General features: G+C 36.4%; 5 protein-coding genes and 1 non-coding gene across 8 annotated transcripts; 3 read left to right on the top strand and 3 right to left on the bottom strand.

Moving 5' to 3' along the window:
• Positions 1 to 4,505: 4,505 nt before the first annotated feature.
• Positions 4,506 to 7,008, bottom strand: LOC108857051 (probable serine/threonine-protein kinase PBL26). Of its 2 annotated transcripts, XM_018630974.2 has the most exons (6): positions 6,838 to 7,008; positions 6,495 to 6,703; positions 6,220 to 6,413; positions 5,761 to 5,950; positions 5,275 to 5,666; positions 4,507 to 5,074 (listed from the first exon to the last, which is right to left on the bottom strand). In XM_018630974.2, the coding sequence occupies exons 2-6, from the start codon at positions 6,610 to 6,612 to the stop codon at positions 4,643 to 4,645; spliced, it is 1,326 nt and encodes a 441-aa protein (XP_018486476.1). In that variant the 5' UTR covers positions 6,613 to 6,703; positions 6,838 to 7,008; the 3' UTR covers positions 4,507 to 4,642. The 2 variants fall into 2 exon arrangements, with proteins under 2 accessions (XP_056842450.1, XP_018486476.1); XM_056986470.1 differs by lacking the exon at positions 6,838 to 7,008 and having other exon boundaries at positions 4,506 to 5,074; positions 6,495 to 6,698.
• A 409-nt stretch (positions 7,009 to 7,417) lies between these two features.
• Positions 7,418 to 11,613, bottom strand: LOC108857050 (uncharacterized). Of its 2 annotated transcripts, none has more exons than XM_018630973.2 (17): positions 11,463 to 11,613; positions 11,302 to 11,386; positions 11,122 to 11,225; positions 10,874 to 11,021; positions 10,652 to 10,790; positions 10,448 to 10,544; positions 10,054 to 10,191; positions 9,827 to 9,927; positions 9,604 to 9,717; positions 9,278 to 9,516; positions 9,145 to 9,203; positions 8,884 to 9,069; positions 8,688 to 8,811; positions 8,536 to 8,594; positions 8,285 to 8,430; positions 8,027 to 8,203; positions 7,418 to 7,936 (listed from the first exon to the last, which is right to left on the bottom strand). In XM_018630973.2, exons 1-17 carry the CDS (start codon positions 11,521 to 11,523, stop codon positions 7,634 to 7,636), a joined length of 2,280 nt encoding a protein of 759 aa, XP_018486475.1. In that variant the 5' UTR covers positions 11,524 to 11,613; the 3' UTR covers positions 7,418 to 7,633. The 2 variants fall into 2 exon arrangements, with proteins under 2 accessions (XP_018486475.1, XP_056842449.1); XM_056986469.1 differs by having other exon boundaries at positions 11,122 to 11,235; positions 11,463 to 11,611.
• Positions 11,614 to 11,794: 181 nt separating this feature from the next.
• Positions 11,795 to 14,622, top strand: LOC108863563 (guanine nucleotide-binding protein-like NSN1). The gene is made up of 9 exons (XM_018638025.2): positions 11,795 to 11,955; positions 12,048 to 12,292; positions 12,424 to 12,514; positions 12,590 to 12,763; positions 12,854 to 13,086; positions 13,175 to 13,439; positions 13,518 to 13,697; positions 13,789 to 14,000; positions 14,089 to 14,622. Exons 1-9 carry the CDS (start codon positions 11,937 to 11,939, stop codon positions 14,515 to 14,517), a joined length of 1,848 nt encoding a protein of 615 aa, XP_018493527.1. The 5' UTR covers positions 11,795 to 11,936; the 3' UTR covers positions 14,518 to 14,622.
• A 692-nt stretch (positions 14,623 to 15,314) lies between these two features.
• Positions 15,315 to 15,387, bottom strand: TRNAV-UAC (transfer RNA valine (anticodon UAC)). Its single transcript has one exon. It is a non-coding gene; the product is annotated as a tRNA-Val (tRNA).
• Positions 15,388 to 15,808: 421 nt separating this feature from the next.
• LOC108862305 (sterol 3-beta-glucosyltransferase UGT80A2) lies at positions 15,809 to 19,523 on the top strand. Its single transcript, XM_018636394.2, has 14 exons — positions 15,809 to 16,286; positions 16,405 to 16,619; positions 16,699 to 16,941; positions 17,046 to 17,157; positions 17,255 to 17,425; positions 17,551 to 17,614; positions 17,692 to 17,749; positions 17,824 to 18,001; positions 18,082 to 18,212; positions 18,301 to 18,403; positions 18,488 to 18,564; positions 18,741 to 18,788; positions 18,895 to 19,044; positions 19,157 to 19,523. Exons 1-14 carry the CDS (start codon positions 16,100 to 16,102, stop codon positions 19,325 to 19,327), a joined length of 1,908 nt encoding a protein of 635 aa, XP_018491896.1. The 5' UTR covers positions 15,809 to 16,099; the 3' UTR covers positions 19,328 to 19,523.
• A 1,219-nt stretch (positions 19,524 to 20,742) lies between these two features.
• Positions 20,743 to 24,617, top strand: LOC108862306 (probable pectate lyase 8). Its single transcript, XM_018636395.2, has 6 exons — positions 20,743 to 20,934; positions 21,349 to 21,414; positions 22,536 to 23,178; positions 23,740 to 23,843; positions 23,942 to 24,080; positions 24,178 to 24,617. The coding sequence occupies exons 1-6, from the start codon at positions 20,858 to 20,860 to the stop codon at positions 24,397 to 24,399; spliced, it is 1,251 nt and encodes a 416-aa protein (XP_018491897.2). The 5' UTR covers positions 20,743 to 20,857; the 3' UTR covers positions 24,400 to 24,617.
• The last annotated feature ends 730 nt before the right edge of the window (positions 24,618 to 25,347 follow it).

Genomic DNA, 25,347 nt, shown 5'->3' with positions numbered 1-25,347 from the left:
CTAACCCTTTGCTCTAAGCTCTAAACTTTCCAATCCATCTCACTTCGCATCACCTTGACCAAGCAAAACAGCCTTGTCTGATTCGACCAGTTCCAGGAAATGAGAACTTTTGTCTCTCCGAAACAGCAAACTTCTACCATACGCCGCATCTTCGAGATACCGACCGATCTCAAAGAGAGGAAGGTAAACGACGAAGAGAGAATTACAAATGAAAGTGATCAAGAAGGGAGAGACCCCAGCGTCCACCACTGACTGGACTACGAAGCTGGCAGCGATCCAAATCGGTGGCAACGGCAAAGATGTATATAAGACCTAATAACCATCTCCATACTTTACTTGACTTGTCTCTTTGTTAGTGAGGGAATAACAAAACTTGCGCTCACAGATCTCTCACCCTATCAAGATCAATGATAAAGACATAGAGACACTTCGTATATCTAGCGTTTCTTGCCTTTGTACATACATTTGGAATCTGGCTTCGGAGTTCAGAAAATGACTTGTGGAAGTAGATAGTTGGGTTGCATGGAGAGATAAGTTTGCTCGCTTTATGGGGATTATGTGTTGCTATATAACTTCTCGTTATGGCTTTCCAAGGACACATTCAGGACTGATCTTGAGATTCCTCGGACTACAAGGGAAAATAATAGAAGAAGGATTTTAAAACATATTTTAGTCTTTATTGAAATAATTGTCATTTTAAATATTTATCTATGTGGAAGCCCTCTTGGTCCAGTAGTTTAACTAAAGGCATCTCCAACTCAACTCCATTTTTTTCTCCAAAATGAAGTAAAAGTGAATATGGAGTAAGGTATGCTCCAACCCAACTCCATATCCCACTCCATAATGAAATTTACTCCATAAATGGAGTAATCTATTTTTTGTTTGTTCATTACTCCATTATAGAATGGAAAATGAAATAGGATTGGAGCATTTTTACCCCATATTCACGTTTACTCTATTTTAGAGTAAAATATAGAGTTTTACATTGGAGATGCTCCAAGGGTTCAATTACTTCTACATCCGGAGATCTGGGGTTCAAACTCCAGAAAATACCAAATTATGTAGATTATGAGAAACAGGTTACCGGAGATCTTCAGCTTGGTGCATGGCGTACCATCGAATATAAATCTCATAGGACGGCTCAGAGTGTGCAGTCAGACGTGTATTCTCACAGGGTGATAGAATTGTCGGCTGTAAATCGTCTTTGTAATATTCTCATCATTGTAATAGCATAATTAATCGATAATAATCAACACAGACTTTCAAAAAAAAAAATTTATCTCTGATCTTATTTTCAAATTAATATTAAAAATGATGTGAACATATTTAAATTTTTACCTTATTATGCAGTTTGCCATATTTGTGTTTCTATTCAAAGAAAAAAAAATCATAATATATTTTTATTAATGATTGGAATAACAATATGAATATATTAGCAAAAACACAAATAACAAGATCTAAAAATGAATATATTATACTATATATATGGTACATAATTTATTTATTTATTTATAAAAATGAATATATTTTGTGCATAATTTATCAAGCTCTTACAAAAACAAAATTTAATTAAAAATAAAAGTTTAAAATGAAACAAGTACTGGTAATTAAATTTCATAACTAGTTGTTTAATAACCATGAACGCATCTAATATGAATGAAAATTTATTAAAATAATGTAAATAATATAATAAAATAAATTTATGTTGCAAAGTTATATAGATCAAGGTTAGTGAAAATATTTCGTCCACAATAAAAATATTTTATATCTATTACTATTTTAAAATATACAAATTATATCTTGATAAGATAATTTGAAATAATATAAAAGATTCATATGAAATTAGGTAAGGAATCACTTATATTATTTTGAACAGAATCCAAGAAAACTATTTGAAAGACCTTCTTTAAGAAAATTAATTGAAGGATATCACTTATATTATTTTGATAGAATCCAAGAAAATTAATTGAAAGATCTTCTTTAAAAAATTCCTCTTGTGAAAGTTTATGTCAATATAAATATGCATTACTTTATGAAAGTTTATGTCTTATGAAAGTTTATGTCAATATAAAGTAAAATAGAAGAGTCAAACAATTTACTTTAACAAAAAAAAAAGAGTCAAACAATTTAGAAACCAATCCTACAATATGGTTCTCTCCAAAAATTTATTAATCGCATTTTGTTTCGCTATTTTCTTCGTGATATCAAATGTTCATTGCATTGATATTGTTCCGGGTACTAGAATACTACTTTGACACTTAATTTTCGTTGTACTAATATATTAATTGCTACTTAATTTTAATATTGTATTGTTTATTATTGTTTGAACAGATATTGGCGTAAAACTTTCGAAAACATGCTACGGTCCATGTGTAGATTCGGGTATAGATCAAGGAGCTAACTGCAGAAGCTTTTGTACGGGGTTAAATAAGTCAACAGGGATTTGTATTTCTAACATTTGCTGTTGTATAAAAAGAAAATATTAAAATAATATTATCATATATTATATGTATTAATAAAAGTAAAAGAATATTATCAATAATACATAAAAATTACTGAAAATTTTACATGTGAAAACACATTTTGTCTTTCTAATTACATGTGAAGACATATCTTATTTGAGACACACTTTTTCATGCTATTTGTGTTCTTCTATAATTAAAATATATTTCTCAATTAAATCTAAAAATTTTGTCCAAATGGTTTATCAATGCTTTTATATTATGAGATTTGAGTTTTAATTCCCGGAGAAAACAGAATTAAAAGGAGAAAATGCTTATAAAAAATCTGCAGTATGTGCGAAGAAATACCGTCAAGCATGGATCCTATAGGACGGTTTACGTGATGCAATCTAACGTAAATCATCATACGATAAATATAATTGTTGGCGATAAAATTGTCTATAATATTTTTTGTAGTTGTAATAACATAATTATCGAACGTCAAGAAAACCAAGAACTTGAATACATAATGCTCTTGTCACATCAATCAATTATCCATATTCAATTAATTACCCATATTTAATCAATCATCAAACAAAAACAGTGTCTGCTGCTGAAACTTGAGAAGTTTAAACCATTTACATAAACAAACAGATTCATCACTGACATCCCAGAAATAACAGCGATTTAAAAGTTTTCCGGATCCATACAATCCAAAGTGAACCAAAGTTTGTAAGCAACCCTGGACAAATCTATCATACATTTGATACCAAGTCCTCTCTCTGCCTTTAGTTTAAATCCATATGTTTGAAAACGCGGGTTAGGCGACCGCGTTTCCGGAGAATATACGTTTGGCGGCCAAACACCGTGGCAAAATAGCTTTTATCGATGATAAAATAAGATTTTTCAGAAAAAAATCGGTTTTGTTTTGTCTCAAGATCTTATGTATTTTAGTAGGATCTGTAAAACTTTGATAGGATTAAGTAATAAAATGATAAAGTTGTGTGTAAATGGGTGAAAAAAGCTTTGAGAAAATGGAGCCATTGTTGTTGCAGATTTTAAGTTAAGAAGAAGATGACTTCAAAAATACAGTTTTGTTCCTTATTAAAAAAAAAAAAAAGAAACGTTGGCGTGCATCCTTAGCAACTATAATAGAGTTTTTACAAACTGGGTCAGCGCGGAACTTTGTAATATGTAAGCAAAGTTTATATTTATACGTGTACATACAGAATAGGCTTATAAACTAATCTTCCATTTTTTGTTTATTCGCTAGGTCTGGTTCGACTGTCTAACTCACGCCTATCACATTTCCGAACTTGCGACATTCGCTCTTATCCTCCTGTATATTCAAATGAGAAATCTTTAAAATAAGTTTTCTTTAGAACATTTTCAATAGTACTCTATAACTCTTTTTGTATTCCATTTTAAAATACAACAATTCTATCATACAGTTAAATTTGCTCTAATAATTTATTCTATAGTACACCAAAACCACCAGAGCAAATCCAACTTTATAATAGAGTTATTCACTTTAGAGAAAAAGATATAGGAAATTATAGAATATTATTAGAGATGGTCTTAGGTGTCAATCATTTATAGAAAAAAATAAGAAAAATGTTATAATTTGATTGGTTTAAAAAATTTCAATTTTCAATTATTCTAGTTAGATCTAAAATAAAAGACAAATATATAACTAACTAATATCACTTACAAATAATAATTTATGGCAACATAATAGAAAGTGTAATAATGTTAGATTAATATTTTTATATTATATACTACATTACAATAAATATAAACAACTTATAGAAATTAATATAATGATTTCATATTTTATGAAAACATTACTTTCGTATATAACGTATTATAATAATTATTAATGTCATATAATATTCATATCTGCTTTATAAATCATTCCTCATGATCTGATACAAATTTGAAACACCTTGACCCAGCTTCCTATGATGCGGTCGATTTATTCTGTCTATCGACGTGCAACCAAGTATGAAATTTGCATTCTCGAGCTATGAAAGCCCAGCTGGAAATATACACATGGAAACAAAACAGAACATTCCAACACAAAGAAGATGAAGGTAACAACTTCTATCACTATTCTCTGAAAACTTCAAAAACAAAAGAAGCCAGGGAAAAGAAAAACAACCAAATCAAGAAAGACAAAAAGATGTAAAGAAAAATTATAATCAAGAAGCACTTGGGTTCCTGGAATGTGCTGCACTTGGGTTCCGGGACTGTGCAGCACTTGGATTTAGGGACTGTGCTGCACTTGGGTTCCGAGAATGTGCCCTTGAAGCTACTCCCCACTCCATTGCCTCCGCCACGGCTCTCTCCCGTTCTTCAGCCGCCGCAGGATCCTCACGGGACGTTTCAGCCGACGGCTGAGGAGGGGAAACGTCTTCGTAGCGTGGAATAGAGATAGAGCCATCAGGAGCGGTTCCCAAGAAACCGAGAGCGGTCACAACGTCGCTCATGAGTGGCCGTACCGTGGCCTCTTCTTGTAAACACATTGCAGCGACAGCCACTGCCTGGTTAAGTGCTTTCTCCGGGAACACTCCTTCCAGACTTGGATCTGCTAACTCCGGGAACCTACTCGGTTCTTTGAACACTGGTTGTGCCTAAAATTTTTCAAAAATTATAAAGAAATTGATTTAATAAATTCATAATTTAGAAATTAATTTTAAAAATTTCATAATTTAGAAAATTTTGGTTAGAAATTTAATAAAGAAATTAATTTTCAAAAAATCATATATAATTTAGATATTTATGTTTGTGTATATAATTTTCAAAACAAAAATGGGCCAAGGCCTAAACTCACCCAAGTCACTAGGTTCTGTTCATCTTTGGGTCTGGTCGTATCAATAACTCTTCGTCCAGTTATCAGTTCCAACAACACAACCCCGAAGCTGTAAACATCAGATTTAATGGTTAACTGGCCGGTTCTCTGATACTCTGGAGCACAGTACCCGTAAGTCCCCATAACTCGTGAAGACACATGCTGTTTGTCTCCGACAGGACCTAGCTTCGCTAGCCCAAAATCAGATAACTTGGCGTTGAAGTCACTGTCCAAAAGGATATTAGCTGCCTTGAGATCTCTATAGATCACCGGAGGATCTGCCTTGTCATGCAAGTATTCAAGACCCATCGCGGCTCCTAGCGCGATTCTGATCCTTGTGTCCCAATCCAACGGTACTTGGTCAGGTGTTAGATCTGTAAACATTTCAATCAATGAATCAAATATTTGAAACTGATCAAATAAAAGTAGTGAATATACCGATCTTTAGGTTTTGTAGTTTTTTTTTACCGAGGAGATGGTCTTCAAGTGAACCACGAGACATGTACTCGTAGACAAGAAGTCTCTGGTCTCCATCAGCACAATAACCAATGAGATTCACGAGATGCTTATGATTCAAAAGACTTAACATCAACACTTCTACGATGAACTCTTTGTTCCCTTGCAGACCATTTCTATCTAACTGCTTCACTGCCACAATCTGAATCCAAAACAACCATTAGAAAACCCTTGAGTCACTTGTTGTATCAATTCATGTACAAGATTCATCAAATATATTAACGTATTCAGATTTGTACTAAAATGATTAATACAATAGTATGTATTTTTAGCCTAGGGAAACATAACTAGTTAAACCAAACTAAGACATCTTTCTAACGTTTAGAGATTACATTAAACTATTGGTCTCCTTTGTGATCAGCTAGTCCAATTAAGATGGAGAAAGATGTTTAAACTAGTTGGTGTACTAACCTTGCCACATTTTTCGAGTTTCCCCTTGTAAACCCTTCCAAAGCCGCCTTCACCGATCAGACATTCTTGTCTGAAATTCTTGGTGGCAGTAGCTAGCTCCCTAAAGGTGAACGTTTGAGCAGCAATGTTGTTAGTCATTTCTTTTTCTGCATCATTGTTCTTGTTCTGCTCATCCCCAGTCTTATTTGGAATCTCTGCAAAAGGACCACAAATCCAGAAATATAAACATTGAATACCTGAAAGCATATATATACATATCGATGTTCTGAGCTTACCAGGGTGTGTTTTGTTGTTGTCTCTACCGGTCAACTCGCCATTTCTACGGCGGCTATTATCTGAACCTTTGGGAGATTTTTTCTTTTCATGGAAATAAAAGCATGAAAAGCAATTCATCTTCTTCTCTGTTTCCCTTACCAAGAACCCTTTCTCAAGACCTTTGATCTCTCTTTTCTTCTTATTCTTGTGATTAAAGATCAATAAATGTCTGCATTATTTAGTCAAAAAAAAAAAAAAAAATGTCTGCATTAACAAGAAGAAAAGAATTATATATTCAGATAAATAAAGAATTATCTGGAGATTAAACTTGATTTTTGCTGAGAGAATCCAAAGCAAATTAACCTTATAACCCTTCATAAACAATGGTTGCGTCTCTCCCAAGAAACCTCTTCTATCCTCTCACCTTAATATGTTTTTAGCGTCAAGATCTCAAAAAACCCAGGTCAAGAAAAAACGAAATCAACACCAAAACCGTCGGGATCCGAAGCGCTGAAGAGACCCCTTGAGAATTGGACTTTTTCAGGTTTAGGTTTCTGAATTTATTTCTGTTAATATAGACAAACTAAACTACTTGTTTAATAGTATAATGTACTAATAGATATGAATAAATGGGGTCCATATCTCGTTGCTCTCATGTTTGTGTGCCTCACATTCCTCTAAGAAATATGCTTTGGTGATTTTAAAATGAATAAAGAAGACGAAGATATGACATGGAGACCATGAAGTGAATAAAATTAAATGCAACAAAAGGGTTTGATGTAATGTTGATGGTTGCACGAACTAACATATTTTTCTCAAAATGAAAATACCAATTATTGTAACATTATTATTCCCAAAATCTCTTTTGAAAATTGAGATTATTCCCTAGAAATGACTGGGTAATGATGATGATCTCTCTTCGTATCTTTTGTTTACAAAATCAAGTCAACAACCCTTCTCTATGACTCTTTGAAAATACGATTGAGATTGATACAATATCCATTAGGATTATTTTGAATAATTTGTGATTGTGACCTCATTACATAAAACTGGGCCGACTAATAATATTGCTTACCTTGTAATGTGCCACACTATGAATGTTTCTTTTTGACTCGCCAAGAGTAGTACTTATGTGTAAGAGCATAGCATTGACGTCATCTCAAAGACGGACATCGATCTGAGCAGAAGAATCTGTCAAGATAATGTCTCTCGAGTTATCTGCCTTTGGATGATCCATCGTGTCAAACCTTATGCGCACATGCACCGGCTTCAAGAAGACAATGTCTCTCACTTCTCTCTTTGACTTCAACAACACTTTCACAAACAAATCTTCATCCATAGTCGTCATGTTCCTTGCCGGCTTTAAAACATCTGCTATTCTTCTCGCCAGCTCTTCCTGGCTCGCACCTTCTGTCTCTACGTTCTTTGCAAGTCTCAAATACAACGCTGCATAGACAATAAGCTGCACAAACACGATTCTAAAAGTTATATTTGATCCTTAAAACGGTTAAACCACAGTATTAGAGACTTGAGAGAAGATTCTAGGCGTTACCTCGCTTGAGCCAGGACTTGTATTAACAGAGCAATCGATGCGTATCCGTCCATCATCTCCACTCTCGACCTCGGAAACATCTTCTTCTTTCTCTTCCTCTTCCTCAGCTAATTCAGGGTTGACTATTTCTTTGGCGAGGTTATCTAACTCATCATACCATTGTTGTGAGATTCCAACCTGCAACTCATGCAAAACAAAACTTCTTGAGCCACCTTGGGGAACTAAACCAGGGCAAAAGTGAATGTAACTCTCTTAGACCTTTTCAGAAGGTTCCACTGCACTTCCAGCATTTGAGACTTCGGTGATTGAGCCTCTTGCTTGTCGCCAGATGCAGCTTTCTTGTACCGGTTCAACAAGCTCTGTGCATTGAGGGATCTCTATCTTCAACGTTATGCTAATTTTACCTGTTAAAAATCAGAAGATTAGCACTAGTAGAATCAGACCGGAACCCAAATGTCAAAACCATCTTTGTGATGCAGCTAGTGTCAAAACATTAGGGTTTTTCTCACCTGGTAATAACCGGAGTTGATGAGTATGGCTGATGTGTGCTTCCGGTACTCCGCTGGCTCTGTTTTGGTTGAATCAAAAAGAGCACAACATCAGTTAAGTAAGCTTTAGAACAAGGATAGTGCTATTAATCAATGGAAAAGGATTCACTAACAGATTGAAAACTCTCTCCAGTGGCGTGGACAACCAATACGGCAACCCAAGGATCCCAATGTTTGAAAACTGTATACTAGAGCATGCTCCAGATTCTCTATTTAGCTTCAACACCCTCTGACCAGCTTTCATAAGTAGAGAGATAACACATAAGTTGATGCACAGAGATGAAACAATGTAAACAAAGCTGTTCTTACTTATATCTGTCATGACAATGTCGTCTCCAAATTTGGAGAAAGAAGACAAGAGAGCAGCACTTGGCAGCTCCTTGCATGAGGTGATGGCCTTAGTTTGCTGTTGCAACCAAGTAGAAGGCAAATATTTCAAGACTGATAGCTTCTCCGTGATCAATTCGCCACAGATCTCCATTATCCCCTGGAGCCCTTCAAATTTTGAGAAAAATATGTCAGAGAACATAGATAAACAAGCAGTACCATAAGCTGGTTATATGTAATAACCTTCCACGACTTCTTCGATCTCTCCTGAAGGTAAATTAATTATCCACAACTTCGAACAGCTGAAAAAAAACATGACAATAGAATGAGCCTTTTCCTGATGTAATCAATAACCAACTTTAACTAATATGTTTACCTTTTGTTAATGACTAGAAGAGTATCATTATCACGTTTCAGTATATGCCATGGAAACATCAGGGAGGGAGCATCAGACTCTTCTGATTGAGCGTCGGCATCAACTGTTGTATCGTCATCTTTTTCAATACCCACTTTCTCCATTATCCAAGACCATAAGCCACCACTCTTCTTGATAACCTTTGGATATACCGTTTCCAGGACCCGCGTCTTTATATTTGCTCTTCTAATGGCATGGTTCTTAAAAGATTAAAGAAACAAAACAATCTTAACATGATTAATACTCAGTGATCAGAACTATTTGCAACTTCTTGTAGGGAGTAATACCTCAGAATCTACAATGTAAAGGCAATCCTCCTCTTCGTCATAAAGGGTGGCTGCAGGACGTAACATCTTAGCAGATTCAAATTCCCCATCCTCAAAACCTGGGAAACAACCAATCTGAAACAGACACATTGTCTCCAGATGAACATTTTCTCTAAAACGCCTCTTCTTGAACAAAGAGATCTAGATAACTGAGACTTTCTCGGATGTGAATCAGTTCACTTACGCTGTCTAAGATCTCACCACTATAATTGGATATGATAATACGATGATGGTTGCTATCAGAAAGAAACAGACAATCTCCAACTTCGTCTGCAGAGAGACAACCTGTTACGGAGAATGTCACACACAAAGAGTACTTAGAGAGTAGCATGAAAGATAAGATGTGATATCCAGACAAAACTCAAAAAGAATAAAAAGAAAAGAAGAAGAGAAGAGTGAAGAGATATATACCTGGAAAGTAAAGAAACAAATCCTGCAAGAAAGAAGAGAAATGTGGTTCCTTGATAGCATCAGCCTGTTTAGACCAAGTGTTGGTGAAAAGTTTGACGGACTTGGATTTCTCAGTATCTTGACTAAGGCTGTCAAGATCTGCAGCAAAGCACAAGAAGAAGAAACCAGAGTACGCAATTAAACACACAAATCAACGGAACTATTAGATGTAATTCGCCTTTGTAGATTCTGAGGAACATTGAATGTGTGATCTACAATGCAAGGAACAATCTAATATCTAAACGCAGCCTAGAGAAGCAAGATGAAATTCTTGTTTGTTTTAAGATGACCATGAAACAATAGCAATGGCAGTGTTAGAGAATTGTAGTGAATAGGATGATATAGTAGGCATTACCTTTAGCTACAGAAGCAATATCCAGATCCTTGTCTTGGTAGATTAAAGGATTCTTAAAATCTCTGAACACGAAGTAGCGCACTTCTTCTCCACTTGACTAAAACGAAGTAGCAAACAAAAAAAAAACTTGACAAATAAAGCATATAACTTGAGAGAATAATCTACAACAAAATGTATCTTCCTTGGAGATACGATATGTGTTACCTTTGGAAACTCTTTCTCAGAAAGCAGTACAGGAAAAGTAAGATATTCCTTCACAATCAACTCAGCTAAAGCAGTTCGATCATCAGTGATTCTAGCTTGATCACTAAAGTGAATGCCCATGAAACAGACTCCAGGAGACCTTCAAAACAAGACCCAAAAAAACGCTTAGCCAACAAACCCTGTTAAATTGCCATGATTTAAACAAAGAAGCTTTCTTAAAACCTCTGCTGAAGCAACTTGAGTTTCTCAAAGAAACCACTGGGATCTCCATAAAGCAAATCTCCAGCGAGAACTACATAAGTCCCTTTCTCCTTGACAAGCTGTTTACTAGTCTCAGCAGCGTCACGATTCAACCAATGATGGGAAGGACCTTAAAAAGAGTTCCAATCACCACCAAACTATGTTTACACAACACAAAGCAAAACAAACAGATGACATAATAACCAAGTTAGTAAACAAGAATCAGTTACCTTCAAGTTTATCAAGTGAACCTCTAACATAAGTGAGCAAATCAGTATGTGGGGAAGAGGAAGAGGGAGAAGAAGCTCGAGACTTTCGTTTCACTGACGCAAATCTGAAACAAACTGGTCCAATACAATAAATCCTAAAATCGAAAAGACGATACATTTAATCAAATCGAATTAACCCACCCGCGAGTTCCGACCAATGTGTCCGACGGAATGTTCCTGTCTCCACCGATAGCAACATGTCGCTGATATCCCCATTGAATGTTTCCTAGTGAACAAAAGGATTCTTGAATTAGTGAAAACACACACACAGAGAAAGCTTGAGAGGATTCGAGGCTACGAACCTGAGATGATCCGAGAAGAAAGCCATGAGATTTTCTTCAAGTTGAGGCTTCTGCTAGACATTTCTGGGCTTCGATCTTCGGTGGTCAAACGCAGTTTCAGGAAACTGGGGATTTTACAAGGGTTTAACCGGCAAGCTTCGAGGTCGAGAGTTCGAACTTCTCTCACCCCAACTTTTTATTAATTTCTTTATCTTATTTGTGAACACTATAAAAGCCTCAAAATTTTTATTTATCTGAACCGAACCGTAATACGGTTAGTTCGATTCAAAATTTAGTTAATTCGGTTCAAAAATTTCGTATAATTTATATAAATACATTTCTTTGAACCGACCTTACCGAACCTCCAGACCTAGTTGACTCAAAACAGAGTCGGGTCGGGTTGGTGATCAGCAAAACCCTAATCGCCGCCGATATCTTCCTTTCCTTCTCCATAAACCCTTCTTTTCTAAACCTTCTCAAGCTCCGCTCTCAGAGATGGCGAAATGTGGTAAAAGTAAGCTAAAAGCCCTCTATTGAATCTCGATATTTTTCTAAGTGTCTTTTTAATTGTTGTTTGATGTTGTGATTATGTTTTCCTTTTTGCAGAGAGCAAGAGTAAGAGAGTGACCTTGAAGCAGAAGAACAAGGTTCTAAGGAAGGTCAAGTTGCACCACAAGAAGAAGGCAAAGGAGGCTAATAAGCTCGGGTTTAACCGTAAGCCGAGAGCAGAGAAGGACCCAGGTATCCCCAACGACTATCCTTTCAAGGAACAAGAGCTTAAGGCCTTCGAAGATCGACGTGCCAGTGCCATCGAGGAGATTGAACTGAAGAAAGAGGCACACAGAGAAAAGGTATCATCTTTTCATCAAACTTTTGGTTAAAGACATGTTCTTTTTGTGTGTTGCTGTTTGGTTTTCTTGTAATAAATTATTATGAAGTGTGTGTGTTTGTGTTCTGATCTCACTGACTAAATGCATTTCAGACCAAAAAGAGGAAACTTGGTTTGGCTGCTGTGGATGAAGATGAGGATACCAAGACCGGAGATGATTCAAGTAGACTTGTCAATGTTCGAGGTGAGTGTTATTATTGTGCTTTTGATTTGGATCTCTATCTGCCTATTACATTCACTGATGTCTGTTGTTTCACAGATAACTCGGAGAGAGCTTTCTACAAGGAGCTTGTTAAAGTCATTGACTTATCCGATGTCATTCTGGAGGTTCTTGATGCCCGTGATCCCCTTGGCACGCGTTGTACCGACATGGAGAGGATGGTGATGCAAGCTGGTCCAAATAAGCACCTCGTGTTGCTTCTCAACAAGATTGGTAAAAAGCTTTCTATATAAAACTCTCTGCTCGTGCTGTTGCTGTTGTTGTTGTCAATCATTAGAGACTCATAATCTCTTTTTGTCCCAGATCTTGTTCCCCGAGAGGCTGCTGAGAAATGGCTCAAGTACCTTAGGGAAGAGTTTCCAGCTGTTGCCTTCAAATGTAGCACACAGGAACAGAGATCAAACTTGGGTTGGAAATCATCGAAATCATCGAAAGCATCGAAAGAATCGAAACCAAGCAATATTTTGCAGACGAGTGATTGTCTTGGAGCAGACACTCTTATCAAGTTACTGAAAAACTACTCAAGAAGTCATGAGGTTTGGCATTTGATAGTTTACATTCAGAGCATTGAGATACATCATGCAGTTTTGACCTAATCCTCCTTTGTTGTTTCGTTTTTGGCAGTTGAAAAAATCTATTACAGTTGGTATTATCGGATTGCCTAATGTAGGGAAGAGTAGTCTTATCAACAGTTTGAAGAGAGCTCATGTTGTCAATGTCGGTGCCACTCCTGGACTGACTAGGTCTCTGCAAGAAGTTCACTTGGATAAAAACGTGAAGTTGTTGGATTGTCCTGGAGTTGTTATGCTCAAATCTTCAGGAAATGATGCGTCTATAGCTCTCCGGAACTGTAAAAGAATCGAGAAGTTGGAAGATCCAGTTAGTCCAGGTAAAATTGGAGATAATGCTAATTATAATTGAATCGATAATCTTAGTGATCTCTAACTGTTAACTCTTCTGCTTATAGTTAAGGAGATTCTCAAGCTTTGTTCACCACAGCTGCTGGTGACTCTGTACAAGATCACGAGCTTCGAGGCAGTTGATGATTTTCTTTATAAAGTAGCCACCGTTAGGGGTAAGCTTAAGAAGGGTGGTCTTGTGGATATTGAAGCTGCTGCGAGGATTGTGTTGCATGACTGGAATGAAGGTGAGGAGATCATCTTTTAGTTCACTTGGAATCTTGAAAACCTCTGTTTATTCTATCTAACTGATTGTTTTTTTTTGAATGATGTTTGCAGGTAAAATTCCATTCTACACAATGCCGCCAAAGAGGGATCAAGGCGAGCACGCAGAGTCAAAGATTGTGACGGAGTTGGCTAAGGAGTTCAACATTGATGAGGTTTACAGTGGTGAATCCTCTTTCATTGGGAGTTTGAAGACTGTTAGCGACTTCAATCCTGTTGAGATTCCTTCCAATGGTCCTCTCAACTTCGATGAAGCTATGATCGAGGTTGGTTGGTTAATAGATTCTCTATTGATTCCATTTGTGCTATGTAACTTGTTTGGTATGGTTTAAACCTTTTGGTTATTTACCACAGGATGGTTCTAAGACTCGGACCAAAGAAGAAGAGGCTGGTCTTGACAATGATGGTGATGAATCTATGGGAGGGGAAGAGGAGGAAGAGACGGGAAACTCCAAGTCAGAGGCGAGCAGGCAGAACAGGAAGCTGTACGGGGAAGAGGAGGAAGAGACGGGAAACTCCAAGTCAGAGGCGAGCAGGCAGAACAGGAAGCTGTACGCAGCGGAAAGCATGCTGAATACAAAGAAGCAGAAAGCAGAGAAGAATAAGAGGAAGAAGTTGAAGAAAGCAGGAGGCGGTGGTGAGGATGCCATGGACGGAGACTATGATTTCAAAATAGATTATTCAAAGAAGAATGAAGCTACAGCCATGGATGAAGGAGACGGTTTCCAAATCGATGCTAAAATACCAATGGCTGCACTTCTTGATTTGCCTCAAGATGAGTGATTTTAAAACAAGAAAATGTTTTTGTTCTTTGCCTTTATTTATGTGCTACTACTCCCTTTCCATATATACCATATGTTATACTTCATCAAAGCGATTTTGATTCTACTGTTCCTTTAGTTTGATCCACTGATTATGTTGGGTTATCAAATATCTTAAGAACATATAAAGAGCGTTTTAGATTTGAGCTGCAAAAAAAATGTACTTCTTTGCACAAAGCCAACAAGTTCACACATGAAAAAAAAGACACTAAAACCAAGCCTAAGCTGTTTCATGTCCCATTTTCTAAGCTATATGGGCAATTTGCTGCTGCCTGCTTTTTACTTTATCTAAAATGACCCTTTAAAATTAGGCATGGCAATCTGTTTCCAAAAAGGTTGAATCATGTCGTTTTTGTCTGAATATAGTTCTGTAAATCTCCCTTTGGTAGTTTCCATAGCCTAGTACTATGTCGCTTTGTCTGAAGTGTGTTCCTTTTTTTTGCTTCTTTCGCTTTACCTTCTGCATAGCCTAGTGTGCTAAATTAGCTTGTGATCCGTCTTTTGTTTCTTGTAATTAAATATGGCTTACCTTTTAAATTGTATTTGTCAACATCTTATTACAACATCTTGTATATTTTGCATTGCCAAGCGTGAGTTAATCAAATTAAAATGATTTGCACAAGAAAAACAAAAACCAATTATAAACATTGTAGATGAAGAGTATTGAAGCAAAAATGAGCATAAAACAAAAAAGACAGCTAAACTTACCTGCCACTCGTCAACAAATTTCTTACGTTGTACGGATTACGAATAAAAAATTGGTGCTGCCCAGGATCGAACTGGAGACCTTTTGCGTGTAAGGCAAACGTGATAACCACTACACCACAGCACCTTACTGTTTAGATGATGATTTGGTTATCCAAAATGCAATCTTAATTGTGAATTTATATCCAGGGGAGAAAACATATACAAGATAGCGAAAATAAAATTGGAAAAGTATCAGAGAAATGGTGATATAAACTAATACTTAATATATAAAGTTTTGGGCATAAATATGGAAAGTATCTTAATTGTGAATCTATACTCAGGAGGGGAGGGGAAGAGTGGGAAAAGGAGAGAGCCGACAAGGACGTAAAATACGAAATGACAGCAAGAGCAAGAGATTCGCTGTCAAAGTAATACGACAGCGTTTCAAGGAATATATATTTCCAGCCAGTTGATTCTAGTCAATAGAAATTGACTTAATTACCCATCCATCCGACAGTTATTTGCGAAATCGTAGCCTTAACCGGAGCGAACCACCACGCCAGCCCATCCTTCCCCCTTTTGTCCGAACGTGCCGCTTATCTCTCTCTCTCTCTCGAGTGTAAGTAAAGAAGAGACAATCGAACATATTTTTCATTTCTTTTTAAATATTTTTTTTCCATTTTCGAAGTATTACAAGAAAGGAATCGTATAGTTAGTTATACTTTCTGGGATTCACAAAACACGCTTACGCAAATTCGATAGACACCGAGGAGGAGTAGAAGGAGGACGAGATTCTATCGTTTATATATAAACGGGAGGATCCAGATCGTGGTGAGAGTTAGATAGAGAGAGAGGATATGATGCCGGAAACATCGCCGGCTAAACTCGGCAGAGCTTCTTCCTCCTCTTCTTCTTCATCATCTTCAAGCTCAGACCGTGCTTCCGTGAAAATCGAGGAGATTGAAGACGGCGTAGCCAATGGCTCTGAAGTAGTTGAGACAACCAAACCGGAGGAGTCTCCTGTTGCTGTTGCTGAATCTTCAGGTATCTCGTTTTGAGTAGGCTTAAAGTTGATTCCTTTTGTTTGGATCCAATCCGATTTTGAATATAGTTTTGAACTTCGATGTCTGGTTTTGATGTCTGTGTGTGTTTTTTTTTTCAGGTAGTAAAAGCTTTGGTAGAGTATGGACAATGCCTGTGGAAGGTTCATCGAGTAGTGATAAGGCTGAAGCATCATCATCATCAGTATCGTCTTCAAAGCAGCCTAGGTTAGATAAATCAAAGACTGAGAGGCAACAGCCGAAAGACAAAGTTACTCACATTCTCGCCGAGGATGCCGCTAAGATTTTCGATGATAGACTCTCTGCTGGCAAGAAGGTCTACCAAAAAAAACATTCTATTCTCCTTCTCTTGTAATCTTCTATTTTTAGTAAAAGTCTTCTTTTTTTCTTTGCAGCTAAAATTGTTGAACCGTATAGCTACGGTGAAACATGATGGGACGGTTGAGTTTGAAGTCCCAGCAGATGCTATCCCACAGCCTATTGCTCTGGACCCTGATGATTCCAAAAACGGTGCTTGCCCTGATGAGGCTATTGATGGTGTAGACCTTCAGTACATCCCTCCTATGCAAATCGTCATGCTTATCGTCGGAACGCGTGGTGATGTTCAGCCTTTTGTTGCTATCGCCAAACGCCTTCAGGTTGCCATGACTTATCTTATAACTTTATATTTTTTTGATTTTTTCAGTGGAGTTTGTAGTATATATAACCTTACTTTATAAAAAAATAATGGAAATTTATGCAGGACTATGGGCATAGAGTTAGACTTGCAACTCATGCAAATTTCAAAGAGTTTGTTTTGACTGCTGGTTTGGAGTTTTATCCTTTAGGTGGAGATCCTAAAGTGCTAGCCGAATGTATGTTTCTTCTTCCCAACATTCATGTTCTTCTCTTCTTCCTTGTTACTTAATATATATCAGCTCATCGGTTTCCTTTGCTAACGTTTGTGTACAGATATGGTTAAGAACAAGGGGTTTCTGCCGTCAGGCCCTTCAGAGATTCCAGTACAACGAAACCAAATGAAGGACATCATAAACTCTCTACTTCCAGCGTGTAAAGAACCTGATCCAGACTCTGGGATCTCCTTTAAAGCCGACGCTATTATCGCCAATCCTCCAGCATATGGTTAGTTTCATTCAGTAGCTTTTGAATGTGAAGCATTGAGATGTTTTGTTTTAACTAGCTTACTCACTTATCATAGATTCACTTTTAAATGGTAACTATAACTTTGGGAATCGCCGCCATTGCAGGACATACCCATGTGGCAGAAGCACTAAGGATACCGATTCACGTGTTTTTCACCATGCCTTGGACGTAAGTCTTGTATTGAAATGAATGTTCTTTCTGTTCAGAATCATTCATTAACTTTCTGCTATTGAACAATGAAACAGGCCAACCAGTGAGTTTCCACACCCTTTGTCACGTGTCAAACAACCAGCAGGATACAGAGTGAGAGACTTGTTTACTCAGATATTGCTATAAAACTTGACTTCTTCTTTTTAACAATAATGCAATTTTTTCAGCTTTCGTATCAAATCGTGGATTCACTGATCTGGCTTGGAATAAGGGACATGATAAATGACCTTAGGAAAAAGAAACTGAAGCTGCGGCCTGTCACATATCTAAGTGGAACACAAAGCTCTGGTTCTAATATTCCATATGGATATATGTGGAGTCCTCATCTAGTCCCAAAGCCCAAAGGTTAGTGCTCTCTTATGAGCTCACCGATGGATGTTTTTTTTTCTGTTTTGATAAATAGCCATTTATATCGTTACTTTCAGACTGGGGCCCACAAATAGATGTAGTGGGATTCTGCTTCCTTGATCTTGCATCAAACTATGAACCTCCTGCAGAACTTGTGAAATGGCTAGAAGCTGGTGACAAACCTATTTACATCGGCTTTGGTAGTCTCGTGAGTTTTCTTCACCGGAATAGTATTTTTTTCTATAGGAAATTGAAAATAATGTATCTAACCGTTGTGTGTTTATTTGTGGTAAAAGCCTGTGCAAGAACCAGAGACAATGACTGAAATCATTGTGGAAGCACTTCAAAGAACCAAACAGAGAGGAATCATCAACAAAGGCTGGGGTGGCCTTGGAAACTGTATGACCTTTTCCTTTATTGCATGCTTTACCTGATTGGTATATTTATTATAATATACAATGTTTGATGTGGCTTTTCATACAGTGAAAGAACCGAAGGACTTTGTTTACTTGTTGGATAATGTCCCACATGACTGGTTATTCCCAAGATGCAAGGCAGTGGTATGTTTACAATACTCTTGATTGAACTCCTCATAGTATAGTCCCTGAACATCTCGTTGCTTATTTTGATGTTTGGCATTGTGTGTTCTTTTTATTTTGTGAGTGTGTTCTCGTTGCATCTTTAAGACCTAGTCACACGTTTTACTTGTCTGAAACTGTTGTTCTTCTGCCTTCAGGTTCATCATGGAGGTGCTGGAACAACGGCTGCAGGTCTTAAAGCAGCGGTAAGTTTATTTTGAGTGTAAGCTTTAAAAAATCTGCTTCATGAGATGAGAGTTTAGTAGTTAAATATGCAAGTAAGTGTCTTGCTTTTTTTTCTTAAACACACAGTGCCCAACTACAATCGTGCCTTTCTTTGGAGACCAACCTTTCTGGGGGGAACGAGTGCATGCTAGAGGAGTAGGTCCTGCACCAATCCCAGTAGACGAATTCTCACTCCATAAGCTTGAAGATGCCATTAATTTCATGCTTGACGATAAGGTAAATAATTCTCTTAGAAACCAAACACAATGGTGTTTATATGCTCATCCCTGGAGATCATGGCAATGCCATTGGGGTTTACAAATGAAACTGAGCATATGATTGGGAACAGGTGAAGAGCAGTGCAGAGACTCTAGCAAAGGCAATGAAGGACGAGGATGGTGTGGCTGGAGCTGTGAAGGCCTTCTTCAAACATCTTCCGACTATGAAACAAAATGTTGCGGATCCTATTCCTGAACCATCTGGATTCCTATCGTTCAGAAGATGCTTTGGCTGTTCGTAACTTTCTCCCCACCCCTTCCCCCAAGAATCTCCTCTTTACTCTTGTGCATTGTTGTGACCTCTTGTATGTTTGTTTTGTATTTTGTTTTTTGCTCCTTGGTTTTGGCTTTTACTACAACTCACTTAGGAAAAGTTGTAAAGTACTTGGGTGTACTTGGTAATTTAATGTTTTATGTGATACATGCTATAATTTTTTATATGACAGAAAATGAAAACAAAGTACCTAAAATGTGTAACTTTGTGGGGTTTGTTTCAGTGTCCTGAGCTGCTGCAACTTATATGGAATGGTGTCCAGAAACATAGTTGCATATCACATATACATGAGCAAATGAATAATTTTTGTGTGTACAACACATTTATTATGAAACAAGAATGATTGCCCTCTTATCAAACGATGATTAGTTAATAATTGCATAATTATATACCATTATTAGCAGTTAAAAATTGAGATTACCTTTGTAATGATCATAAGGTACAGTGCTCACATGGGAAAAGTCAATACGTTGCACTAAGGATGGGTTTATTATCCAATACAGTATGTACTGTTTTAATTAGCTGTCTATAACTTTATATGAGTTATAATTATAATTTGTATTTTTCCTTTCATTGTTTCTAACAAATTATTATCCAATAAGTCTGCTAGAGAAATAGAGAGATGAGGAATACCAATCACATGACATGATACTGTTGTTGGCCAACTCATTATTGGCATCTCACTAAACACTCGCATTTTTGCCAAGTACACCTACACATGTGTTTCCATTTTCTATAAGAATAAAAAAAAAAAGTAGAAATCTAATCCATTTCCCATCCTTATATTGTCATTTTAATACATTATTTTAACCTCTATATCAAATTGTAATTGTATGTTCTGAGGGGAAAAGTGATATATGTTTGAAAGCTTTATAACTACACATATACATATATGATATCTCAGTCATCTATTTTTTCGTTTGCTCATAATTCACAATATCTGTGTAATTTTTTTTTCTTTTGCCGTCTAAGATATTTCATTGATCATCAAAGAGGTACATCAAGAGTACACACTATACCAAAAACTCCCAAAAGGAGACTATACCACCCTAGTCATAACAGACCATTACAAAGAATAATTGAGTAATTTATATATAATATAGCTAAAAGAAAACGTATGAGAAAGGGAATAACATTGCTGTATATAAAAACCATCGATAGATAGCAATCATAAGATATATTAAGATATATATATATGACATCGCTGTATGGAAAACTATATATTCTGTTGATAAAAAAACAATATATTCTTTTATATGGGTTTTACTATTACATATTTTCTTTATTGATTCTATATTTTATTATTCTTTTCCAGTAAATTACCAAATAAAATAATGGGGATAGGCTACACAGCCTTCTTATATAATAACTTCTCTCTTGTAGCCTTTCTTCTACGCTTCTTCTCCCATTCCTTTTCCTTTCTTTTACCTCGAGAAAGACCTCTGCATCAGGCAGAGACAACAAGACAGAACAGAGCAAGAAGACCACAGTCATAACAATGGCTGTCACAAAACTTATCCTCTTTGCTTCTGCATTACTTGTAGCAACGCTGTTTATCGGCGTTAATTCATCCAGGTATCACTTATAATTAACATCATCATAATCGTGTTATTATTTGTACATTGACTAATTAGATATCCGTTGACGATTTTTATCTAGCTTAACTTATACGCATTATATTGTTCATAGAACCAATCAAGTAATCAACTAAGCTTGGTTATTTGATTCACCATCGATCACCGTTAGTTGATTCACCAACGGTGAAAAGGAAAACCAATTTTCTCTCACAAATCTAAAACTTACAGCTTATATATACCAGTGGTTAATGAGAGTTTTTAAAACAAACATATAGATCATTTTTCATCACTATGATCTTAGTGTATATTGTATAGTTATTCCACTCCTAAAGAACAGGAAATTGTTAATAATTTGTAGTATAATATATCAGGTTATTAATAATTGTTAGATGGTTTATTATATGATTTACAGGTCGAATGAAACATGGCATGAACATGCAGTTGAGAAACCAGAGGAAGTAGCTGCCATGGTGGACATGTGAGTTTCTATATAAACAAAAATATATTCTACGAATAACAGATCATTTTCATCACTACTATATGTAAAGCCTATATACATGTGACCTTTTTTCTTATTTCATAATCCTCACATGCAAGTCTATCGTGGATTCGTCATAAAAGGCAATAATGCTAAAAGTATCTAAATATTAGAAAGAAGTACGATATTTTAGGTAGTGAATGATGTTTGTGTGTATTATTGTAGCATTGGTCCAGGCTCGCGAACATGTGTAATGTTTTTTCATTATGTATTAATCTTTGCAACAATGATTGGCCAGACCCTTGCACATGCTCATTCCACATGCAGTGACGCGTACACTTCATGACATGTGTTGTCTTTTTAACTTGGATTTTTCTTTAAACCGATAGATAACTAGTACGAAAAGTTTATTCACACTATAAGTTTTTTTGTACCTGTTTTGATTTTCAGTACAATAAAACTTTTGACAACAAAGGTTAGGCAATAATAATCATATACATCCTTCATAACTATCCAAGAGTTATATGAGATCATTTAACCCCAACCATGGACCCAAACCCATATATGCTTTTTTTTTAAATCTCTTAGAGTTGACTCTTTCTTTGAGAATTTCTGGTGACTTTGTTTTTGTGTTCTAATTAAAAACATCTCACACTGGAAATTCGTTTTTTAAGCTAAATATTTGGGAAATATAAAAAAATACATAAGCTTATGCGAGTGATATCTTAAACATATCAATTAGGCTTATGTATATCATCAGGCCTATTTATCCATTTTATTATTAAAAAAAATCTTAAGAAGGTTAGTTTACTGGTGTACATTTGGTACTTTTTATACTAATCAATAATATTTGAGCTCCCAAAAGTAGCAATTAAACTATATCTTATTCAGCGTATTTATAAATTACTAAAAGTATTATTCTCCATTAAAATATGTAGAAATATAACTATATAAAATTAATATAATTAAACTGTAAAACATAGAAACATTAAACTACACAATTAAAAAAATCGTAATTTTCTGATATTCTTAAAAGTAAAAACGTATACTGTTCTCTCTAGTTTTTTTTTAAACCTTTTATCCAGTAAAAATTCAAAAAAAAATTATCTTTCCCTCTACAGGAGCATCCGCAACAGCACGGAGCGGAGACGACTAGGCTACTTTTCCTGCGCCACCGGCAACCCCATCGACGACTGCTGGCGCTGCGACCGCAAATGGCAGCTCCGCCGCAAACGCCTCGCGGACTGCTCGATCGGATTCGGCCGCAACGCGATCGGCGGCCGCGACGGCCGCTACTACGTCGTGACCGACCCCAACGACGACGATCCCGTCAACCCCGTCCCGGGAACGCTCCGCCACGCCGTGATCCAGGAGGAGCCGCTCTGGATCGTCTTCAAGCGCGACATGGTCATCACGCTGAAGCAGGAGCTGATCATGAACAGCTTCAAGACCATCGACGGACGCGGCGTCAACGTCCACGTGGCGAACGGCGCGTGCCTCACGATCCAGTACGTTACTAACATTATAGTCCACGGGATACATATACACGATTGCAAGCCCACGGGTAACGCGATGGTGAGAAGCTCCCCGACGCATTACGGGTGGAGGTCGATGGCTGATGGTGACGCCATCTCGATCTTCGGGTCGAGTCATATATGGATTGATCATAACTCGCTCTCGAATTGCGCTGATGGGCTTGTGGATGCCGTTATGAGCTCCACTGCGATTACTGTCTCTAACAATTTCTTCACGCACCATAATGAGGTATATTATAGAAATTCTATGAATTAGTTCTAGATAAATAAATTAAACTCAGTTACAAAAAAATAATAAATTTCAGCTATTCTGATTTGAGTTGGATCAGTGTAAACATAACACAATTCGATAAGATAATAAACTTTTGAAAAATCTTACGAAATATAATTTTATTGTAAATATAAATTAACAAATATTATAGATAATATTTATAAAAATATTTTACTTAAAAATAGTGACTATCTTTATATTTTGTAAACACTTTAAGATAATTTATTTGTCACTCTACACCTTAAAATGCTTCTACATTTGCGGTTAATATTTTTAGTACCAAGTAGAAGTTTGTATCTATAAAATTTATCAATATATGTACGGGTAAATCAAATATTCTTTTTATTTTGCAAAATTTACATATGTATGAAATGTTTTTTTTTAATTATTAAGTAATAAAATACCATAATTCTAAAATTATTAATTTAAAGACTTTCTACTCTATAACTAAAGTTTCACATTTTATAGGGTTTATTGGAATTGAGAAATAGGGGTTTAGTAACGTTGCGTGTTATTCAGGTTATGTTGTTGGGGCATAGTGATTCTTACACGAGGGACAAAGTGATGCAAGTCACAATTGCTTACAACCATTTCGGTGAGGGTCTTATCCAGAGAATGCCAAGGTACAAACAGAATCTCAAGCTCTGCTAGTTATTATATGGTTTGAGAAGTTGTGTAGGTTTTTGTTTAGGCAAGTAAACAAACCTTATGGTGTTTGCAGGTGTAGGCATGGATACTTCCATGTAGTAAACAACGACTACACGCATTGGGAGATGTATGCAATTGGTGGTAGTGCTGGCCCGACTATAAACAGTCAGGGGAATCGTTTTCTTGCCCCAGTTAACCCATTTGCTAAGGAGGTATGTCATTTTAAAGTGTGCTGATGCCAAACCATGTTGATGAGGTCTTCTTAGTCCCGATTGCACTTTTATATATTGATGATTGGGTATGTGGCAGGTGACTAAGAGGGAGTACACGGGACAGTCGAAATGGAAGCACTGGAACTGGAGATCAGAAGGAGATCTTTTCTTGAACGGAGCATTTTTCACACGTTCTGGAGCTGGAGCTGGAGCCGGCTACGCCAGAGCTTCGAGTTTGTCGGCCAAGTCATCTTCACTCGTAGGCACCATGACCTCTTACTCTGGCGCTCTTAACTGCAGAGCCGGTCGCAGGTGTTAATAGATCAAATAAGAGAAAAAAAAAACATTTTCTTGGGGTTTTACCGATCTCTCAGCCTCTCGCTATTTTCTTCTTTATTTTAACGTTTGGGGTTCATGCTATATAACACTTCCCTATTGGATGCGGAGGCCTAGTTTAAACGCCCTCAAGTGTAATATAAAGTTGTATGAATATTCTTGTCACCTCCGTTGATATAAAGTTGTTTCTTTAGTTGTTTATCTTGCTTCTAGTGGTCTTGAAAAAACTAAATGAAAGCTTAGTTCAAAAAAGAACCAATAATGAAATGGTGTGAAGGAAGTGAATGTGGTAGGGACTTAAGAAGGAAACATTGAAGAGACAAGAAGCACATGAGATTGCATATCATGACTCATGAGGACAAGGATGCAAGTGTGCTTTAAAGAAGAAGAAGGGTCTCTTTTTGAGTCATGTGATGTTTGGTTTGGCCAACGAACATGTTACTGTTTCTCCTCCTTTACCACTCGGTTCGTTTAATAAGACAAATCAAATTAGTTGAAATTGGGTTGTAATATAATGGAGGTGAAGAAGTAACAATGTAACATGATGTTGACCAAGCTTGACTATTCATTTAACCAGTAGTGTGTGCCACTATACACAATACAGGCTAAATCGCATTAACAAGAACGCTTTCCAAGTTTCTGAGTTTTCAAGAATGATAAAAACCGATCAAAATGTATTAAAAAAATTCATAAAATTCATTATTGGAGAAAATATCCCACATCGGATATATGATGGAGACATAAGTAATATATAAGAAACTTGGATCACACCACTAATTGCCAATTGGTTTTAAGTGGAAGCCCAAGAAATTTATCATTCATTAACTAATGTTTTTTATTTATTTCAAGAATGATAAAAACCGATCAAAATGTATTAAAAATTCATAAAATTCATTAACTAATGTTTTTTATTTATTTCAAAAACATTAGA

The sequence above is a fragment of the Raphanus sativus genome, chromosome 5 (genome assembly GCF_000801105.2).
Source record: "Raphanus sativus cultivar WK10039 chromosome 5, ASM80110v3, whole genome shotgun sequence".
Lineage (NCBI taxonomy): Eukaryota > Viridiplantae > Streptophyta > Magnoliopsida > Brassicales > Brassicaceae > Raphanus > Raphanus sativus.
The sequence above is the reverse complement of the archived record's forward strand: the minus strand, read 5'-3'. Positions and strand labels throughout refer to the sequence as shown.

What these genes read in the sequence shown, in the direction of transcription:
- LOC108857051 (XM_018630974.2), bottom strand. Translation starts at nt 6,612, where the DNA reads ATGAATTGCTTTTCATGCTTTTATTTCCATGAAAAGAAAAAATCTCCC. An exon ending in CAACAACAAAACACACCCTG is followed by an intron (nt 6,414 to 6,494) that starts GTAAGCTCAGAA and finishes GTCCTTTTGCAG; the next exon opens with AGATTCCAAATAAGACTGGG. An exon ending in AACTCGAAAAATGTGGCAAG is followed by an intron (nt 5,951 to 6,219) that starts GTTAGTACACCA and finishes TTTTGGATTCAG; the next exon opens with ATTGTGGCAGTGAAGCAGTT.
- LOC108857050 (XM_018630973.2), bottom strand. Translation starts at nt 11,523, where the DNA reads ATGTCTAGCAGAAGCCTCAACTTGAAGAAAATCTCATGGCTTTCTTCT. An exon ending in CTGAGAAAGAGTTTCCAAAG is followed by an intron (nt 10,545 to 10,651) that starts GTAACACATATC and finishes ACTTCGTTTTAG; the next exon opens with TCAAGTGGAGAAGAAGTGCG. An exon ending in CAAGTCCTGGCTCAAGCGAG is followed by an intron (nt 7,937 to 8,026) that starts GTAACGCCTAGA and finishes GTGTTTGTGCAG; the next exon opens with CTTATTGTCTATGCAGCGTT.
- LOC108863563 (XM_018638025.2), top strand. An exon ending in GTTGCTTCTCAACAAGATTG is followed by an intron (nt 12,764 to 12,853) that starts GTAAAAAGCTTT and finishes TTTTTGTCCCAG; the next exon opens with ATCTTGTTCCCCGAGAGGCT. An exon ending in GTTGCATGACTGGAATGAAG is followed by an intron (nt 13,698 to 13,788) that starts GTGAGGAGATCA and finishes TGATGTTTGCAG; the next exon opens with GTAAAATTCCATTCTACACA.
- LOC108862305 (XM_018636394.2), top strand. Translation starts at nt 16,100, where the DNA reads ATGATGCCGGAAACATCGCCGGCTAAACTCGGCAGAGCTTCTTCCTCC. An exon ending in CTATCGCCAAACGCCTTCAG is followed by an intron (nt 16,942 to 17,045) that starts GTTGCCATGACT and finishes AAATTTATGCAG; the next exon opens with GACTATGGGCATAGAGTTAG. An exon ending in TCCCAAGATGCAAGGCAGTG is followed by an intron (nt 18,565 to 18,740) that starts GTATGTTTACAA and finishes TTCTGCCTTCAG; the next exon opens with GTTCATCATGGAGGTGCTGG.
- LOC108862306 (XM_018636395.2), top strand. Translation starts at nt 20,858, where the DNA reads ATGGCTGTCACAAAACTTATCCTCTTTGCTTCTGCATTACTTGTAGCA. An exon ending in GTAGCTGCCATGGTGGACAT is followed by an intron (nt 21,415 to 22,535) that starts GTGAGTTTCTAT and finishes TTCCCTCTACAG; the next exon opens with GAGCATCCGCAACAGCACGG. An exon ending in CTTATCCAGAGAATGCCAAG is followed by an intron (nt 23,844 to 23,941) that starts GTACAAACAGAA and finishes TGGTGTTTGCAG; the next exon opens with GTGTAGGCATGGATACTTCC.